The 19,208-nt window shown below is 44.1% G+C and overlaps 1 protein-coding gene across 4 annotated transcripts in view; it reads left to right on the top strand.

Annotated features, from left to right (window-relative positions):
* The window catches only part of LOC123993719 (proton-coupled amino acid transporter 1-like), a 35,798-nt gene that overhangs the window by 13,601 nt on the left and 2,989 nt on the right, over positions 1 to 19,208 (top strand). For 2 of the 4 annotated variants that reach the window (XM_046296137.1, XM_046296136.1), the window contains 9 exons: positions 212 to 338; positions 609 to 699; positions 3,123 to 3,211; positions 4,202 to 4,291; positions 4,468 to 4,552; positions 5,245 to 5,463; positions 8,859 to 8,957; positions 9,129 to 9,295; positions 17,868 to 18,037. In XM_046296137.1, the coding sequence (XP_046152093.1) occupies positions 212 to 338; positions 609 to 699; positions 3,123 to 3,211; positions 4,202 to 4,291; positions 4,468 to 4,552; positions 5,245 to 5,463; positions 8,859 to 8,957; positions 9,129 to 9,295; positions 17,868 to 18,037 (1,137 nt within the window). Of the gene's footprint in view, positions 1 to 211; positions 339 to 608; positions 700 to 942; positions 1,009 to 1,137; positions 1,195 to 3,122; positions 3,212 to 4,201; positions 4,292 to 4,467; positions 4,553 to 5,244; positions 5,464 to 8,858; positions 8,958 to 9,128; positions 9,296 to 17,867; positions 18,038 to 19,208 lie in introns of those variants that run through there. The other 2 variants (XM_046296138.1, XM_046296139.1) reach the window with 2 other exon arrangements.

The following is a 19,208-nucleotide window of genomic DNA, read 5'->3' as shown; positions in this document are numbered from 1 at the left end:
GGGGATTCTGTGTAGTCGACCCCTTCTATCGACAGTCGACCCCTTCTATCGACAGTATGAAGTTATGTCATCTCAGCAACAGAATTAAGAAGTTCTTCTGACTGAGGGAGTTGAATTAAATATGTATTTGAAGTTTCCCTTCTGCCCATGTAACAACATTGTAGCTACATAGCAACTTAATGTGGACGGACTGTGTGTCCCCGTATTGCAGGCCCAGGTCCAGTTCTCTCCAGGATATCAGCGAGCACCTCTGAGGAGGATGTTCTCTGTCCTACTCCACCTCTCCCCCCAGGACCTGATTCTCAGTATGAGAGAATCGGAGGCCAAACAGGGGCTTCGTAAGTAATGGTTATGTTACATGCAAAGATTTTTTATTAAATTCCAGATCTTGGTCGTTACAAAGCGCAACTCTATTGTATTGAAACGGTTTCCAAAGTAAAAGTCCTTAGCAGCACAGTTTCCATCCTGAGACCTTCCTCAGGCCCCATACAAAGAGCTGATTTTATATGAGAGCGTGTGAGAGAGCCTGCATTCATAATTGTTTGGTTCCATTATTGTGTTGCGTGATGTGATTTGACAGTGATCATGTTTTATTTGTTATGTTGTAGGTTTTTACAGACCCTGATCCACCTCCTGAAGGGGAACATCGGTACGGGACTGCTAGGTCTACCTCTGGCTGTCAGGAACGCAGGCCTTGTGGTAAGGGTTAGGGTACGGGGCTGCTAGGTCTACCTCTGGCTGTCAGGAACGCAGGCCTTGTGGTAAGGGTTAGGGTACGGGGCTGCTAGGTCTACCTCTGGCTGTCAGGAACGCAGGCCTTGTGGTAAGGGTTAGGGTACGGGGCTGCTAGGTCTACCTCTGGCTGTCAGGTACACAGGCCTTGTGGTAAGGGTTAGGGTACGGGGCTGCTAGGTCTACCTCTGGCTGTCAGGTACACAGGCCTTGTGGTAAGGGTATGGTACGGGACTGCTAGGTCTACCTCTGGCTGTCAGGAACGCAGGCCTTGTGGTAAGGGTTAGGGTACGGGGCTGCTAGGTCTACCTCTGGCTGTCAGGAACGCAGGCCTTGTGGTAAGGGTTAGGGTACGGGGCTGCTAGCTCTACCTCTGGCTGTCAGGAACGCAGGCCTTGTGGTAAGGGTTAGGGTACTCGGCTGCTAGGTCTACCTCTGGCTGTCAGGAACGCAGGCCTTGTGGTTAGGGTACTCTGCTGCTAGGTCTACCTCTGTCTGTCAGGAACGCAGGCCTTGTGGTAAGGGTACTCGGCTGCTAGGTCTACCTCTGGCTGTCAGGAACGCATGCCTTGTGGTAAGGGTTAGGGTACGGGGCTGCTAGGTCTTCCTCTGGCTGTCAGGAACGCAGGCCTTGTGGTTAGGGTACTCTGCTGCTAGGTCTACCTCTGTCTGTCAGGAACGCAGGCCTTGTGGTAAGGGTTAGGGTACTCGGCTGCTAGGTCTACCTCTGGCTGTCAGGAACGCAGGCCTTGTGGTAAGGACTAGGGTACTCGGCTGCTAGGTCTACCTCTGGCTGTCAGGAACGCATGCCTTGTGGTAAGGGTTAGGGTACGGGGCTGCTAGGTCTTCCTCTGTCTGTCAGGAACGCATGCCTTGTGGTAAGGGTTAGGGTACGGGGCTGCTAGGTCTTCCTCTGGCTGTCAGGAACGCAGGCCTTGTGGTAAGGGTTAGGGTACGGGGCTGCTAGGTCTTCCTCTGGCTGTCAGGAACGCAGGCCTTGTGGTAAGGGTTAGGGTACGGGGCTGCTAGGTCTTCCTCTGTCTGTCAGGAACGCAGGCCTTGTGGTAAGGGTTAGGGTACGGGGCTGCTAGGTCTTCCTCTGTCTGTCAGGAACGCAGGCCTTGTGGTAAGGGTTAGGGTACGGGGCTGCTAGGTCTTCCTCTGTCTGTCAGGAACGCAGGCCTTGTGGTAAGGAAACAGTTAACAATGAAGCAATAATAATGCCTGCTAGGTCTTCCTCTGGCTGTCAGCCTTGTGGTAACGGTCACCCTGCCTGTTCTACCAGGCTGCTAGGTCTTCCTCTGTCTGTCAGGAACGCAGGCCTTGTGGTAAGTTCAAACAGTTTAAATAAGCAATAATAATGCCTATAACTCAAGATGTCCATTCTACCATTTGTTCTGCAGCCTGCAGTGTGACGGAATGACCCTGCCTGTTCTACCAGACTTTATTTGTGTTCTTATATTTGTTCAAAACCTGTTTAAATAATGATAATCTTACTTTGATCAGAATCCCAATGGGACAACACCTAATAGATGTCCATGGCTAATACATTTGTTCTGCAAGTGCAGTGTGAGGGAATGACAGAATCCCAATGGGACAACACCAAATGACAGAATCCCAATGGGACAACACCTAATGACAGAATCCCAATGGGACAACACCTAATGACAGAATCCCAATGGGACAACACCTAATGACAGAATCCCAACGGGACAACACCTAATGACAGAATCCCAACGGGACAACGCCTAATGACAGAATCCCAACGGGACAACACCTAATGACAGAATCCCAACGGGACAACACCTAATGACAGAATCCCAACGGGACAACACCTAATGACAGAATCCCAACGGGACAACACCTAATGACAGAATCCCAACGGGACAACACCTAATGACAGAATCCCAACGGGACAACACCTAATGACAGAATCCCAATGGGACAACGCCTAATGACAGAATCCCAATGGGACAACGCCTAATGACAGAATCCCAATGGGACAACGCCTAATGACAGAATCCCAATGGGACAACGCCTAATGGCAGAATCCCAATGGGACAACGCCTAATGGCAGAATACCAATGGGACAACACCTAATGACAGAATCCCAATGGGACAACACCTAATGGCAGAATACCAATGGGACAACACCTAATGGCAGAATACCAATGGGACAACACCTAATGACAGAATCCCAATGGGACAACACCTAATGACAGAATCCCAATGGGACAACACCTAATGACAGAATCCCAATGGGACAACTCCTAATGACAGAATCCCAATGGGACAACACCTAATGACAGAATCCCAACGGGACAACACCTAATGACAGAATCCCAACGGGACAACGCCTAATGACACTTATCTTATCTCTTCCTTTCCAGTTAGGACCTCTGAGTCTGTTTGCCATGGGGATAATAGCAGTCCACTGTATGAACCTGCTTGTAATCTGTTCCCACCACCTCAGTGTAAAGTAAGTGGAGCCTTTCTCACACCTTCTGCCTGCAGTGCACCTCAGTAGTTCCATAAACGGATCCTATTGTTGTGGATACTGTTGTGCAACTAGTTTGAGTCGAGCATCAAGAAGAGAAGTACAGTACTTTCACATTGTGCACTTCCTTTTTTTGATTTTGACGTCTATGAGGAAATGGCTCACGTTGTCCTGGAAGCTGGAATGGTGAAATGTGTTCAGGTCATAGATTAGCGTAAGTGAAAGTCACCTAAATGCAGCTATGCCATCAAGCCTAGTATTGGATAAAGCAGGACTTTTAATGAAGCGAACCAAGCCAGTCACTGTGTTCATAGGTCCACTGTGTTCACACCCTTATGGGTGTGTTCAGACTGCAAGGTATGTTGATCTGGTGCGGTTAGTTTCCTTTATAGGAGAAGTGAAAACCATTTGTATTTTGTAATACAAACAAACCAAACCTTAATGTGAATGCACTGTACTTCTCATTTCTGTAGAATATTCTACATCCATTGTTCACAACCCTGTTCTCTATTAGACGATTAAGCACATTATTAACCTATGTTGTGTACCACTGTCAGATTCCTCACACTAGTGACCAGGTACCAGGCCCCCAGCTGAACACTGTCATGTTTAGTGAACATGGGGTCAACACTGTGTATGGTCATTTTTGTTTTGTGTTTAGATTAGCCTTTTAGACCATAATGATTAATGAAGTTCAATGGACAGGGTAGACCTGATCCGAGGTCAGGGTCCATGGACAGGGTAGACCTGATCCGAGGTCAGGGTCCATGGACAGGGTAGACCTGATCCTAGGTCAGGTCCCATGGACAGGGTAGACCTGATCCGAGGTCAGGTCCCATGGACAGGGTAGACCTGATCCGAGGTCAGGGTCCATGGACAGGGTAGACCTGATCCGAGGTCAGGGTCCATGGACAGGGTAGACCTGATCCTAGGTCAGCACTCTTACCCTGAGTGATGGTCCCTCTGTTCTAGGTTGAACAAGCCCTTTCTGGACTATGGCGATGCTGTGCAGTATGGTATGGAGAATGTCTCGTGGCTGAGAAGGCACTCAATATGGGGGAGGTAAATATAGAACGTGTTTACAGTAGCATGAAATGTATTCTTAAATAACAAGTCAAACTCTTTATTCTTATATATTATGACTTGTGATTTGACCTTTATTCAATTAGAGTTCTCAACCTCCCTTCTAATGTGTAGAACAGAGGTTGATTTGGGTCCTTTTTCCTCTTTTCCGTCAGGCGGATAGTGAACGTGTTTTTGATCATCACCCAGCTGGGTTTCTGCTGTGTCTACTTCGTCTTCCTCAGTGACAATATCAAACAGGTAGGGGACATGGTGTCATGTTCATATTTGGCCAGTACTGTTACTCACCACAAGGTGGTGGTGTTTACTTCTTCCTGAGCAGTAACAGCAGTTTAGATGTTATAATGAAGTGGAGTGGACAAGATACCAGCAGTGTAGATGTTATCATCACTGGAGTGGACAAGATACCAGCAGTGTGGATGTTATCATCACTGGAGTGGACAAGATACCAGCAGTGTAGATGTTATCATCACTGGAGTGGACAAGATACCAGCAGTGTGGATGTTATCATCACTGGAGTGGCCAAGATACCAGCAGTGTGGATGTTTTTCGTCACTGGAGTGGACAAGATACCAGCAGTGTGGATGTTATCATCACTGGAGTAGACAAGATACCAGCAGCTTGGCTGCTATCGTCACTGGAGTGGACAAGATACCAGCAGCTTGGCTGTTATTATCACTCCTATATGGGTACCAGCAATGTGGATGTTATCATCACTGCCTGGAGTGATCTTCTCATGCTGTTACTCAGCTATACTGTTCGGCCCTCTGTTCGGCCCTCTGTTCGGCCCTCTGTTCGGCCCTGTCATCACAGTTGCTTGAACTTTGCTGGGAAGGGTAATGTGAAGAAAATTCTAGATACAATTTAGGTTGCCACGATAGTGTGAAAAGGATACCCTAACATGTGTTCATTGTTTTGTGGCTCTCTTTAAGGTGGTGGAAGCTTCTAACGGGACAACCATGAACTGCCACAACAACCAGACAGCTGTGACCGTCCCCAGCTTTGACTCCCGTCTCTACATGTTGTGTTTCCTGCCAGCTGTTATACTCCTGGTGTTCACCCGCAACCTGAAGTACCTGGCCCCCCTCTCTCTGGTTGCCAACCTGGCCATGTGTACTAGCCTGGTCCTCATCTACTTCTTCTGCTTCACGGTACGTACTGCAGGACCGTCTTCTGCTTCACGGTATGTGCTGCAGGACCGTCTTCTGCTTCACGGTACGTGCTGCAGGACCGTCTTCTGCTTCACGGTACGTGCTGCAGGACCGTCTTCTGCTTCACGGTACGTGCTGCAGGACCGTCTTCTGCTTCACGGTACGTGCTGCAGGACCGTCTTCTGCTTCACGGTACGTGCTGCAGGACCGTCTTCTGCTTCACGGTACGTGCTGCAGGACCGTCTTCTGCTTCACGGTACGTGCTGCAGGACCGTCTTCTGCTTCACGGTAGGTACTGCAGGACTGTCTTCTGCTTCACGGTAGGTACTGCAGGACCGTCTTCTGCTTCACGGTACGTGCTGCAGGACTGCATCTTCTGCTTCACGGTACGTGCTGCAGGACTGTCTTCTGCTTCACAGTAGGTACTGCAGGACTGTTCTGCTTCACGGTAGGTACTGCAGGACTGCATCTTCTGCTTCACGGTACGTACTGCAGGACTGCATCTTCTGCTTCAGGGTACGTACTGCAGGACTGCATCTTCTGCTTCACGGTAGGTACTGCAGGACTGTTCTGCTTCACGGTAGGTACTGCAGGACTGTTCTGCTTCACGGTAGGTACTGCAGGACTGCATCTTCTGCTTCACGGTACGTACTGCAGGACTGTCTTCTGCTTCACGGTACGTACTGCAGGACTGTCTTCTGCTTCACGGTAGGTACTGCAGGACTGTTCTGCTTCACGGTAGGTACTGCAGGACTGCATCTTCTGCTTCACGGTAGGTACTGCAGGACTGCATCTTCTGCTTCACGGTAGGTACTGCAGGACTGTCTTCTTGGGGAGGGACTAACATGATGCTTAAGTACTCTGAAGTGTTACATTTCTAACTCAAAACAGCAGTACAGAATTTCTTCATCAACATCTTTGTTTTCGTTAATAAAATAAAAACACTCTTTCAAAATGTAGATGTTTATTTAGTTATGAATCCATAATGAATTACTATTGGAATAAATATCAGTGAATTACAGAAATATTGGAACAAAGTAGTCTAATGAAGGTAAAACAAATAGTTGCTTACTGGAAAATACTCTTTTTAAACACACATGGTCACGTTGTACAGCGTCATTATGGCTATTAGCAGGGCTATATATTGGCCTTTATGGGTGGCGCACAATTGGCCCAGAGCTTCTCTCCCTCTAAAAACAGAAATGCATGTTTTGGCCTTTATTCAGATTTCAATCGCTCTTTCGTTTTTTTTTTTTTCAAACAAAATAACCACCATAATATCGTTATATATTATCAAGTTGCTGACACAGCCATATAGCGGCACCTACATAAAGCTGAGTGACTCACTCATTCATGACTTTGGATCAAAATAAATAAGTACTAACATTCGTTCTGATAAGTCTTTAATAAAGAAATGTTTGGGTTGTCCTGACCTGGACACCATGTACAGTATTGTAATACCCCATTATGGGCTATTAGCAGGACAATAAACCTTTACCAACACCTCTCTGTATTTTGATACTTTGTGGATGGGGGCTCCCACAGTGCAAAATGTGTTGCTACAGATGCAGGTTTCGATACCCGTGTCGGCCGCCACCGGGAAACCCATGAGGAGGCTTTTGGTTTTAATTTAGAATCCTTCAATCCTCTATGTAATTATTGGCGAAGTGTCGTCATATTTTTCGATGTAGTGTAGGCCTATCGTAGGTGACATGAGTCTCACTCATGTTGAGTAATGTGCTATTAAAAGTGGTGTAGGTGTTATTTATTTAAAGAGCATATTGAAGTTCGAAGCAATAGAATTTGAAGCAAAAGCCTACAACTTTTAGCATCGTTTTGCGCTGCTCTGAGACAAGAATGGGGACTGGTCTTGATAAATCAATTAGAATTTATTTTCACTTAATCTCTGTTTGGGTATTGATTAGACTAGAATCAAAAAATGAAGTTGCAGAAATGTTATACTTTTAATGTAATCTTTATTCAACTAGGCAAGTCAGTTCAGAACAAATTCTTATTTACAAGGACAACCTACTCTGTCCTACCCATCCGGGTATTGAATCCCGGTCTCCCGCATGCCCTGCACGCACAAGGGGATTCTTTAGCTAAATAGCACAGTACTGTACTGCCGACCGTCAGGTTGTACAGCGCCATATTTTCCGTTCTATCCTAATGGAAACCCAGAGTTTTTTTTTTTTTTTTTTTATGGAATGGAAATACGATAATATTAATCAAATGAATTATGCAAGTACCAATCAAAAGTTGACACCTATTCATTCCAGGATCTTTCTTTATTTTGACTTTCCTACATTGTAGAATAATAGTGAAGACATCACAACTATGAAATAACACATATGGAATCAATCACAAATTCTTATTGACGAGGACCGCCTACTCTGTCCTCCCCGTCGGTTAATTGAACCCCCGGTCTCCCGCGTTCCCGCATTTTCTAGTACAGCCATTATTGAAGGTACTCAAGGTCACAGAGAAAGTCTGGAGATGGCCTGCTCTCTCTTATGTAAGGAATTAGACACTTTCCCATGTTTACTACAGTATGTATTGTAGGCTATGTTTACTTGCCAGACTGCACAGTAGCCTAATAAACAAATGCTAGCCCTAACACTTTGTAGTTAGTCTAGCATCCAGCTATCTAAACTTATAGTAATCAAGGTCTACCGACCGGGGGCCCTCATTGATCATCAGATATATTAAAAACTCCAAAATATTAGTCTCCACCCTATGGCAAAACTTGTAGAATTGCAAGAAATTAGCTTTAAAATTGCACATTTTTCTCTTCGTGTTGGTTCGGGCCCCTAAAAGGCTAGGGTTGTCTCTGACCGCATGTGGGAGGTATGGGATGTAGGTGCAGACCTGTGAGCTACTTCATGATAAGTTCCCATTCTTTTAACGCAATAGACCTTCAGAATGGTGAGCGAAAAATGCATGCTGAGGGCAAATGGAGAGTAACTGACAAAATAAAGGAAATACTTGAGTAAATGAGGCATACAAAGTATATTGAAAGCAGACGCTTCCACACGGGTGCGTTTCCGACTGAAAGACACAATGTTGCAGTTTTAGAGCTAATTTCCTATAATAAAAATAAATCAATATACATTGCAGGCCCCCCCCCCAAAAAAAAAAAAACTCCAGCAGTAGGGGACCCTCTGCCGTGGGGCTACGTGCTTTACCAGGGTTACCACCACATCGACAAAACATCTAATGATGGAATTTTGTGTGAAATAATGGTGTCACATCCCTCCAGCAGAGTTCTAGACACTTGTAGAATCTACGCCAAGGCACATTGAAGCTCGTGTTGGACTAGAGCCCTATTATGTTAACTCTTATGGATTTTTATTTGATTGCCTGACTGTAGCCTTTTTTTCTCCTGTGGTTTCCAGAACATACCAAATCGTATCAGCCTGCCGAAGGTGGGTCATGCCAAAGACTATCCTCTCTTCTTTGGAACGGCCATCTTTGCTTTCGAGGGGATAGGAGTGGTAACGTATTACTGTTCATGTTCAACATATGCCGCAAAAATATTACTGTGTACATGTTGACATTTACATGTTATTACAACATACTACTACAGTTAGAACTGTGTAGTTTCGTAGGTATAATGGCAACTTAAGGTGAAGTGTTAACTAACGTTGTTCCTCTCCATGTCTCAGGTCCTTCCCCTGGAGAACAAGATGCAGAAGCCTCAGAGTTTCAATATGGTTCTATATCTGGGAATGGGCATCGTCACCTTCCTCTATATCAGCTTGGGGACCATAGGGTACATCACCTTTGGAGAGGCCATAGGGGGAAGTATCACCCTTAACTTACCCAACTGCTGGTGAGTTCTTCTTACAATGTCCTGAAGAGATGGTGCTGTATTGAATCATCACATAGATACTGAAGAGATGGTGCTGTATAGAATCATCACATAGATACTGAAGAGATGGTGCTGTATAGAATCATCACATAGATACTGAAGAGATGGTGCTGTATAGAATCATCACATAGATACTGAAGAGATGGTGCTGTATTGAATCATCACATAGATACTGAAGAGATGGTGCTGTATAGAATCATCACATAGATACTGAAGAGATGGTGCTGTATAGAATCATCACATAGATACTCTGTATAGAATCATCATAGATACTGAAGAGATGGTGCTGTATAGAATCATCACATAGATACTGAAGAGATGGTGCTGTATAGAATCATCACATAGATACTGAAGAGATGGTGCTGTATAGAATCATCATAGATACTGAAGAGATGGTGCTGTATTCATCACATAGATACTGAAGTGGTTGTATAGAATCATCACATAGATACTGAAGAGATGGTGCTGTATAGAATCATCACATAGATACTGAAGAGATGGTGCTGTATAGAATCATCACATAGATACTGAAGAGATGGTGCTGTAGAATCATCACATAGATACTGAAGAGATGGTGCTGTATAGAATCATCACATAGATACTGAAGAGATGGTGCTGTAAGAATCATCACATAGATACTGAAGAGATGGTGCTGTATAGAATCATCATAGATACTGAAGAGATGGTGCTGTATAGAATCATCACATAGATACTGAAGAGATGGTGCTGTATAGAATCATCACATAGATACTGAAGAGATGGTGCTGTATAGAATCATCACATAGATACTGAAGAGATGGTGCTGTATAGAATCATCACATAGATACTGAAGAGATGGTGCTGTATAGAATCATCACATAGATACTGAAGAGATGGTGCTGTATAGAATCATCACATAGATACTGAAGAGATGGTGCTGTATAGAATCATCACATAGATACTGAAGAGATGGTGCTGTATAGAATCATCACATAGATACTGAAGAGATGGTGCTGTATAGAATCATCACATAGATACTGAAGAGATGGTGCTGTATAGAATCATCACATAGATACTGAAGAGATGGTGCTGTATAGAATCATCACATAGATACTGAAGAGATGGTGCTGTATAGAATCATCACATAGATACTGAAGAGATGGTGCTGTATAGAATCATCACATAGATACTGAAGAGATGGTGCTGTATAGAATCATCACATAGATACTGAAGAGATGGTGCTGTATAGAATCACATAGATACTGAAGAGATGGTGCTGTATAGAATCACAAAGCACCATTCTGTACCACTGGTAATAATTGTATTAATCGATAGGTTTTGGTCATTTTTATATTGCCTGAAGAATGTGTGAAGAATGTGTGTTATCTTGCAGATTTAGGAATGGTGTCTTATTTAGGAGAGAAAATAACACTTATTTCACCAAGATGGGATCCTCTCTCTCTCTCTCTCTCTGCTGTGGCCCTAGATTAGGATCCTCTCTCTCTCTCTGCTGTGGCCCTAGATAGGATCCCCTCTCTCTCTCTCTCTCTCTCTCTCTCTCTCTGCTGTGGGAAGAGGGAACCGGTCACAGTCGGGTAGAGGCAGAGGGAACCGGTCACAGTCGGGTAGAGGCAGAGGGAACCGGTCACAGTCGGGTAGAGGCAGAGGGAACCGGTCACAGTCGGGTAGAGGCAGAGGGAACCGGGTAGAGGCAGAGGGAACCGGTCACAGTCGGGTAGAGGCAGAGGGAACCGGTCACAGTCGGGTAGAGGCAGAGGGAACCGGTCACAGTCGGGTAGAGGCAGAGGGAACCGGTCACAGTCGGGTAGAGGCAGAGGGAACCGGTCACAGTCGGGTAGAGGCAGAGGGAACCGGTCACAGTCGGGTAGAGGCAGAGGGAACCGGTCACAGTCGGGCAGAGGCAACCGGTCACAGTCGGGCAGAGGCAACCGGTCACAGTCGGGCAGAGGCAACCGGTCACAGTCGGGCAGAGGCAACCGGTCACAGTCGGGCAGAGGCAACCGGTCACAGTCGGGCAGAGGCAACCGGTCACAGTCGGGCAGAGGCAACCGGGTAGAGGCAGAGGCAACCGGGTAGAGGCAGAGGCAACCGGGTAGAGGCAGAGGCAACCGGGTAGAGGCAGAGGCAACCGGGTAGAGGCAGAGGGAACCGATGTTGATGGATACCTTCTGTCTATATATAGACCTGATGTTGATGGATACCTTCTGTCTATATATATATAGACCTGATGTTGATGGATACCTTCTGTCTATATATATATAGACCTGATGTTGATGGATACCTTCTGTCTATATATATATAGACCTGATGTTGATGGATACCTTCTATCTATATATATATATATATATAGACCTGATGTTGATGGATACCTTCTGTCTATCTATAGACCTGATGTTGATGGATACCTTCTGTCTATCTATAGACTGATGTTGATGGATACCTTCTGTCTATCTATAGACTGATGTTGATGGATACCTTCTGTCTATATATAGACTGATGTTGATGGATACCTTCTGTCTATAGACTGATGTTGATGGATACCTTCTGTCTATATATAGACTGATGTTGATGGATACCTTCTATCTATATATAGACTGATGTTGATGGATACCTTCTGTCTATATATAGACTGATGTTGATGGATACCTTCTGTCTATATATAGACTGATGTTGATGGATACCTTCTGTCTATATATAGACTGATGTTGATGGATACCTTCTGTCTATATATAGACTGATGTTGATGGATACCTTCTGTCTATATATAGACTGATGTTGATGGATACCTTCTGTCTATATATAGACTGATGTTGATGGATACCTTCTGTCTATATATAGACCTGATGTTGATGGATACCTTCTATCTATATATATATAGACCTGATGTTGATGGATACCTTCTGTCTATATATATATAGACCTGATGTTGATGGATACCTTCTGTCTATATATAGACCTGATGTTGATGGATACCTTCTGTCTATATATATATAGACCTGATGTTGATGGATACCTTCTGTCTATATATATATAGACCTGATGTTGATGGATACCTTCTGTCTATATATAGACTGATGTTGATGGATACCTTCTGTCTATATATAGACTGATGTTGATGGATACCTTCTGTCTATATATAGACTGATGTTGATGGATACCTTCTATCTATATATATATATATATAGACCTGATGTTGATGGATACCTTCTGTCTATATATAGACTGATGTTGATGGATACCTTCTGTCTATATATAGACTGATGTTGATGGATACCTTCTATATATATATATATAGACCTGATGTTGATGGATACCTTCTGTCTATATATAGACTGATGTTGATGGATACCTTCTGTCTATATATATATAGACCTGATGTTGATGGATACCTTCTGTCTATATATATATAGACCTGATGTTGATGGATACCTTCTGTCTATATATAGACTGATGTTGATGGATACCTTCTGTCTATATATAGACTGATGTTGATGGATACCTTCTGTCTATATATAGACTGATGTTGATGGATACCTTCTATCTATATATATATATATATATAGACCTGATGTTGATGGATACCTTCTGTCTATATATAGACTGATGTTGATGGATACCTTCTATCTATATATATATATATATAGACCTGATGTTGATGGATACCTTCTGTCTATATATAGACTGATGTTGATGGATACCTTCTGTCTATATATAGACTGATGTTGATGGATACCTTCTATCTATATATATATATATAGACCTGATGTTGATGGATACCTTCTATCTATATATATATATATAGACCTGATGTTGATGGATACCTTCTGTCTATATATAGACCTGATGTTGATGGATACCTTCTGCCTATATATAGACCTGATGTTGATGGATACCTTCTGCCTATATATATATAGACCTGATGTTGATGGATACCTTCTGCCTATATATATATAGACCTGATGTTGATGGATACCTTCTGTCTATATATAGACCTGATGTTGATGGATACCTTCTGTCTATATATAGACTGATGTTGATGGATACCTTCTGTCTATCTATAGACCTGATGTTGATGGATACCTTCTGTCTATATATAGACCTGATGTTGATGGATACCTTCTGTCTATATATAGACCTGATGTTGATGGATACCTTCTGTCTATATATAGACCTGATGTTGATGGATACCTTCTGCCTATATATATATAGACCTGATGTTGATGGATACCTTCTGTCTATCTATAGACTGATGTTGATGGATACCTTCTCTTCTGACTATAGGCTGATAGGAGACCATCTTTACCTTGTCATGATGTAAAGCAATGACTCAATGTTCTGGGAAAACAATATACAAGAGCGAAACAGTGCGAGTTTCGGTACCTTTTTCTGACCCCTGTTTTTCAGTGAGCTGACTGATCAGTGGAATTGATTGGATGTTAAATAGATCTAGCCAGGTCAGCAGGTTATGAGCCTGTAGGAAAGTGGCAGACGATGATGAGCCGTTTGTTTAGCCTCATGCAAACCACACTTGAATGGAAAATAGCTGCAGCATTAGGTTCCTCAATCACTGACTTTTGGCCATTCATATCAGACTACATTAGTGTTAATCAGGGTTCATTCATATCAGACTACATTAGTGTTAATCAGGGTTCATTCATATCAGACTACATTAGTGTTATTCAGGGGTTCATGACTACATTAGTGTTAATCAGGGGTTCATTCATATCAGACTACATTAGTGTTAATCAGGGGTTCATGACTACATTAGTGTTAATCAGGGGTTCATGACTACATTAGTGTTAATCAGGGGTTCATTCATATCAGACTACATTAGTGTTATTCAGGGGTTCACTCATATCAGACTACATTAGTGTTATTCAGGGGTTCATTCATATCAGACTACATTAGTGTTAATCAGGGTTCACTCATATCAGACTACATTAGTGTTAATCAGGGTTCACTCATATCAGACTACATTAGTGTTAATCAGGGTTCACTCATATCAGACTACATTAGTGTTAATCAGGGTTCACTCATATCAGACTACATTAGTGTTAATCAGGGTTCACTCATATCAGACTACAGGGGTTCATGACTACATTAGTGTTAATCAGGGTTCACTCATATCAGACTACATTAGTGTTAATCAGGGTTCACTCATATCAGACTACATTAGTGTTAATCAGGGTTCACTCATATCAGACTACAGGGGTTCATGACTACATTAGTGTTAATCAGGGTTCACTCATATCAGACTACATTAGTGTTAATCAGGGTTCACTCATATCAGACTGAATCATACAGTATTATGTGGTCATACAGTTATGTGGTCATACAGTATTATGTGGTAGACATTGCACTGAATCATACAGTATTATGTGGTAGACATTGCACTGAATCATACAGTATTATGTGGTAGACATTACACTGAATCATACAGTATTATGTGGTAGACATTACACTGAATCATACAGTATTATGTGGTAGACATTACACTGAATCATACAGTATTATGTGGTCATACAGTATTATGTGGTAGACATTACACTGAATCATACAGTATTATGTGGTAGACATTGCACTGAATCATACAGTATTATGCTGGTTGAAAGAGGAGTTTTGATTTAATATTACCGTTATAGCAACATTCTCGTTCAACAACTCTAAATTGCATGCCCTTCAAATGGGTAATTTGAAATAACATGACGTAGGTTAGTTAAATGATCAAAAGAAACATGGGATTTATTTATTAGCCTAGTGGATAGAAGTATGTTAGGTATATCATGTGAATTAGGCCTCATGTAAATTAATTGTCAAACTGTCGGTCTAGATTATTCATCACGTCCTGTTGGTCTAGATTATTCATCACGTCCTGTTGGTCTAGATTATTCATCACGTCCTGTTGGTCTAGATTATTCATCACGTCCTGTCGGTCTAGATTATTCATCACGTCCTGTCGGTCTAGATTATTCATCACGTCCTGTCGGTCTAGATTATTCATCACGTCCTGTCGGTCTAGATTATTCATCACGTCCTGTCGGTCTAGATTATTCATCACGTCCTGTTGGTCTAGATTATTCATCACGTCCTGTTGGTCTAGATTATTCATCACGTCCTGTTGGTCTAGATTTTTTTAAGACAGGGCTGCCCAACCCACAGGACGGTAGATCTCCAGGAAGAGGGTTGGGCTGAGAACCTACAGGACGGTAGATCTCCAGGAAGAGGGTTGGGCTGAGAACCTACAGGACGGTAGATCTCCAGGAAGAGGGTTGGGCTGAGAACCTACAGGACGGTAGATCTCCAGGAAGAGGGTTGGGCTGAGAACCTACAGGACGGTAGATCTCCAGGAAGAGGGTTGGGCTGAGAACCTACAGGACTGTAGATCTCCAGGAAGAGGGTTGGGCTGAACCTACAGGACGGTAGATCTACAGGAAGAGGGTTGGACTGAACCTACAGGACGGTAGATCTACAGGAAGAGGGTTGGACTGAGAACCTACAGGACGGTAGATCTCCAGGAAGAGTGTTGGGCTGAACCTACAGGACTGTAGATCTCCAGGAAGAAGGTTGGGCTGAACCTACAGGACGGTAGATCTCCAGGAAGAGGGTTGGGCTGAACCTACAGGACGGTAGATCTCCAGGAAGAGTGTTGGGCTGAACCTACAGGACTGTAGATCTCCAGGAAGAAGGTTGGGCTGAACCTACAGGACGGTAGATCTCCAGGAAGAGGGTTGTGCAGCCCTGATTTTATGAGATCCTGTTGGTCTAGTTTATTTATGAGTTGATCATATAGAAATATAAAAACATTCTTCTTAGGCCGTTGTAAATTTAAATGAGCATTTTTCATTCGTTTGTAATAACCCATAGCCTTCTGGGAATGTTATGAAGTCCAACATTTTATGGGCGGAGTTAGGAAGTTGGCTGTCAGAAGTATTAAAGGTCATTTGAATCTGTCTGCATATTTCAAGACGTGTCAAATGAAGGTGCAATCGATGGATTGGATGATGCTTTTCCTGTCAGTCACCTTGAAAAACATATTCTTGAACTGGATATCAACCGATTCTCCATCTTTAACACAATGGAAAGGTCAAATGCTTTATTATGTAAATGTTGAAAGTGTGTGGGGCGACGGAGAGAAACAATGGTGCAGTTTGAGGCCATGTGGCGGAGAGAGATGGAGGTGTAAGCAGGTGGGTCTGAGAAGGTGTGATGTAGTTGATAGGGTTGTGAGCAGGTGGGTCTGAGAAGGTGTGATGTAGTTGATAGGGTTGTGGGCAGGTGGGTCTGAGAAGGTGTGATGTAGTTGATAGGGTTGTGGGCAGGTGGGTCTGAGAAGGTGTGATGTAGTTGATAGGGTTGTGGGCAGGTGGGTCTGAGAAGGTGTGATGTAGTTGATAGGGTTGTGGGCAGGTGGGTCTGAGAAGGTGTGATGTAGTTGATAGGGTTGTGGGCAGGTGGGTCTGAGAAGGTGTGATGAAGTCATTTGTATGTTTTGTATTGTAAAAAAAAAAGAAATAAAACATTGGAAAAATTACAGCTCACAACCATGGTGGCTGTGTCTGCCTTTGACATTAACCTCTTGTCTGTCTCTCTCTGTCTCTTTTTCTGTCTCTCTCTGTCTCTCTCTGTCTCTCTCTGTCTCTCTGTCGCTCTCTCTTTCTCTGTCTCTCTGTGCTCTCTCTTTCTCTGTCTCTCTGTCGCTCTCTCTTTCTCTGTCTCTCTTTCTCTGTCTCTTTCTCTGTCTCTTTCTCTGTCTCTCTTTCTCTGTCTCTTTCTCTGTCTCTCTGTGCTCTGAGAAGGTCTCTCTGTCGTCATTTGTCTGTTTTTTCTCTGTCTCTTTCTCTGTCTCTTTCTCTGTCTCTCTTTCTCTGTCTCTTTCTCTGTCTCTCTGGTCTCTCTTTCTCTGTCTCTCTGTGCTCTCTCTTTCTCTGTCTCTCTGTCGCTCTCTCTTTCTCTGTCTCTCTGTGCTCTCTCTTTCTCTGTCTCTCTGTCGCTCTCTCTTTCTCTGTCTCTCTGTCGCTCTCTCTTTCTCTGTCTCTCTGTCGCTCTCTTTTCTCTGTCTCTCTCTGTCGCTCGGTCGTTCTCTCTCTGTCGCTCTGTCGTTCTCTCTCTCTCTCTGTCGCTCTCTCTCTGTCGCTCTCTCTCTGTCGCTCTCTCTCTGTCGCTCTCTCTCTGTCGCTCTCTCTCTCTCTCTGGCTCTCTCTCTGTCGCTCTCTCTCTCTCTCTGGCTCTCTCTCTCTCTCTGTCGCTCTCTCTCTCTGGCTCTCTCTCTCTCTCTGTCGTTCTCTCTCTCTCTCTGTCTCTCTCTCTCTCTGTCGCTCTCTCTCTCTCTGTCTCTCTCTGTCGTTCTCTCTCTCTCGCTCTCTCTGTCGCTCTCTCTGTCGCTCTCTCTCTCTCTGTCGCTCTCTCTCTCTCTGTCGCTCTCTCTCTCTCTGTCGCTCTCTCTCTCTCTGTCGCTCTCTCTCTCTGTCTCTGTCGCTCTCTCTCTCTGTTGCTCGCTCTCTCTCTCTCTCCCTATGTCTCTGTCGCTATCTAGGATGTATCAGATTGTAAAGCTGCTCTACTGTTTCGGTATCTACATCACCTTTGCACTTCAGTTCTACGTGCCAGCTGAGATCCTGATTCCTCCGGTGGTGTCCCGTGTCTCCGAGAGATGGAAACTGCCGGTTGATCTTCTGATCCGCGCTGCGCTCGTCGTTTTTACCTGTGAGTATGACGTCTGTCTTTCTGTCTGATGCCCCCAGGGCAGTCTACCATCCCCAACACCTCAGTGTGTACAGTCGTGGCCAAAAGTTTTGTGAATGACACAAATATTAATTTCCACAACGTTTGCTGCTTCGGTGTCTTTAGATATTTTTGTCAGATGTTAATATGGAAAACTGAAGTATAATTACAAGCATTTCATAAGTGTCAAAGGCCTATATTGACAATTACATGAAGTTGATGCAAAGAGTCAATATTTGCAGTGTTGACCCTTCGTTTTCAAGACCTCTGCAATCCGCTCTGGCATGATGTCAATTAACTTCTGGGCCACATCCTGACTGATGGCAGCACATTCTTGCATAATCAATGCTTGGAGTTTGTCAGAATTTGTGGGTTTTTGTTTGTCCACCCGCCTCTTGAGGATTGACCACAAATTCCCAATGGGATTAAAGTCTGGGGAGTTTCCTGGCCATGGACCCAAAATACCGATGTTTTGTTCCCTGAGCCACTTAGTTACTTTTACCTTATGGCAAGGTGCTCCATCATGTTGGAAAAGGCATTGTTCTTCACCAAACTGTTCCTGGGTGGGAGAACTTGCTCTCGGAGGATGTGTTTGTACCATTCTTTATTCATGGCTGTGTTCTTTGGCAAAATTGTGAGTGAACCCACTCCCTTGGCTGAGAAGCAACCCCACACATGAATGGTCTCAGGATGCTTTACTGTTGGCATGACACAGGACTGATGGTAGCGCTCACCTTGTCTTCTCCAGACAAGCTTTTTTCTGGAATCCCCAAACAATCGGAAAGGGGTTGTTAGCGCGCACTGCGCCCGGCCCGTCACAGGACTCGCTGGTGCGCGAGGAGACAAGGATATCCCTACCGGCCAAACCCTCCCTAACCCGGATGACGCTAGGCCAATTGTGCGTCCTCCCACGGACCTCCCGGTCGCGGCCGGTTACGACAGAGCCTGGGAGCGAGCCCAGAGTCTCTAGTGCCACCCAGGAGGCCCTCAAGTCCCTTCTTATACAACAGACTTTAAATGTCCATTGCAGCAGTTTTATCTCAACATCAAATCATTTGTGGGTAATAATTAAGTACCTTACTGTAATTTGTTTAAATTAAAATGGTCAAAAATAAACAAAAAAGAGCTTATTAGCAAAGAGCAATTTCTCAAG

Source organism: Oncorhynchus gorbuscha, linkage group LG13, assembly GCF_021184085.1.
Source record: "Oncorhynchus gorbuscha isolate QuinsamMale2020 ecotype Even-year linkage group LG13, OgorEven_v1.0, whole genome shotgun sequence".
Classification (NCBI taxonomy): domain Eukaryota; kingdom Metazoa; phylum Chordata; class Actinopteri; order Salmoniformes; family Salmonidae; genus Oncorhynchus; species Oncorhynchus gorbuscha.
The sequence above is the reverse complement of the archived record's forward strand: the minus strand, read 5'-3'. Positions and strand labels throughout refer to the sequence as shown.